This window comes from Onychomys torridus, chromosome 9 (assembly GCF_903995425.1).
Source record: "Onychomys torridus chromosome 9, mOncTor1.1, whole genome shotgun sequence".
Lineage (NCBI taxonomy): Eukaryota > Metazoa > Chordata > Mammalia > Rodentia > Cricetidae > Onychomys > Onychomys torridus.
This window is the reverse complement of record NC_050451.1, coordinates 40,368,425-40,370,086: the sequence shown is the minus strand read 5'-3', so window position 1 is coordinate 40,370,086 and position 1,662 is coordinate 40,368,425. Positions and strand designations below refer to the sequence as shown.

The following is a 1,662-nucleotide window of genomic DNA, read 5'->3' as shown; positions in this document are numbered from 1 at the left end:
ATGGCTCACAGTAATGAATCCACGGTATCTGAGTTTGTGCTCCTGGGACTTTCTAACTCTTGGGGACTTCAGCTTTTACTTTTTACCATCTTCTCTATTATCTATGTGACATCAGTCTTGGGCAATGTCATGATTATTGTCATCATTTTCTCTGACTCACATTTGAACTCGCCTATGTACTTCTTACTTAGTAACCTTTCATTCATTGATATCTGCCAATCTAACTTTGCTACTCCTAAGATGCTTATGGACTTTTTTGTTGAGCGCAAAACTATTTCCTTTGAGGGTTGTATGGCCCAGATATTTCTTCTTCATAGCTTTGTTGGGAGTGAAATGATGTTGCTTGTAGCTATGGGATATGACAGGTTTGTAGCAATATGCAAGCCACTGCACTACAATCTAATTATGAACCGGAGGGTATGTATAATTTTTGTGTCTATTTCCTGGGCAGTAGGTATTCTGCATTCTGTGAGCCACTTGGCATTTACAGTGAATCTGCCATTCTGTGGTCCCAATGAGGTAGATAGCTTCTTCTGTGATCTTCCCTTGGTGATAAAACTTGCTTGCATGGATACATACAGAATGGAAATTTTGACCTTGGCTAACAGTGGCCTGATATCACTGAGCTGTTTCCTGGCTTTAATAGTCTCGTATGTCATCATTTTTGTCACTGTTCAGCACCAGTCCTCTAGTGGGTCATCCAAAGCACTTTCTACACTCACTGCCCACATCACAGTAGTGATTCTTTTCTTTGGGCCTTGCATTTACTTCTACATATGGCCTTTTAGCAGGCTGTCTGTGGATAAGTTCCTTTCTGTCTTCTACACCATTTGTACTCCCTTACTGAATCCTGTCATATATTCTCTGAGGAATGAAGATGTTAAATCAGCCTTGAGGAAATTGACAAAGCGCCATGTAAATCCTGGGAAAAAATAGAGATCTCCATGAAAGAGCTTTGTATTGACTTAGAATGAAGAGCCTCCAGGGAATTCTAGAATCAGGCAAATTACTTTTGTTTGTGATATAAATGGTTAAATTATAGAAATGACCTCTTGTCCTAAATGCAAAGTAATTGCATAAAACAAGTTGCTGAGTAAAATTTAGCATGATTTCAGAGAAAAATTCTCACTGTTCTTAATTCTAAATGCACATTTAAAAATTGTTAGTGACATTTAAAAATATGTATTTCATATACTCCTGAAATTATGGCCAAGTATTCATCTGGGTTCTCTGGAAAAATCGAACTGATAAGAAGAATATATGTATATATATTATATATATGCAATTTATTAGGTTATGATATGACTATTCCAATAATGACTGTTCCTCAGTAGAAAGTCCAGGAATCCAATAATTGTTCATTTCATGAGGGTGGATGTCTCAGCTCATCTTGAGTGTACCACAATCCAGAAGAAGTAGGCTTTAATACCAGGGAAGGAATGGACTTTCCAGTGAGAGTGAGGGCAAGTGGCAAGTGCTTCCTTTTTTCTATGTCCTCTATATAAGCTGCCACCAGAAGGTGTAGAACAGATTGAAGGTGGATCTTACTACCTCAAAGATCCAGGTTTAGGGTGGAGCTTCCCATCTCAAATGATTTAAATAAGAAAAATACCTCACAGATATAACAAATACTTTATATACTTGAGGGTTTATTTCATTCTA

At 37.5% G+C, this 1,662-nt stretch overlaps 1 protein-coding gene across 1 annotated transcript; it reads left to right on the top strand.

Moving 5' to 3' along the window:
- LOC118590702 (olfactory receptor 4K1) lies at positions 1-936 on the top strand. Its single transcript, XM_036198489.1, has one exon. It carries the CDS (start codon positions 1-3, stop codon positions 934-936), a length of 936 nt encoding a protein of 311 aa, XP_036054382.1.
- Positions 937-1,662: the final 726 nt, after the last annotated feature.

Excerpts from the sequence above, each read along its gene's own strand:
- LOC118590702 (XM_036198489.1), top strand. The coding sequence starts at position 1 with ATGGCTCACAGTAATGAATCCACGGTATCTGAGTTTGTGCTCCTGGGA.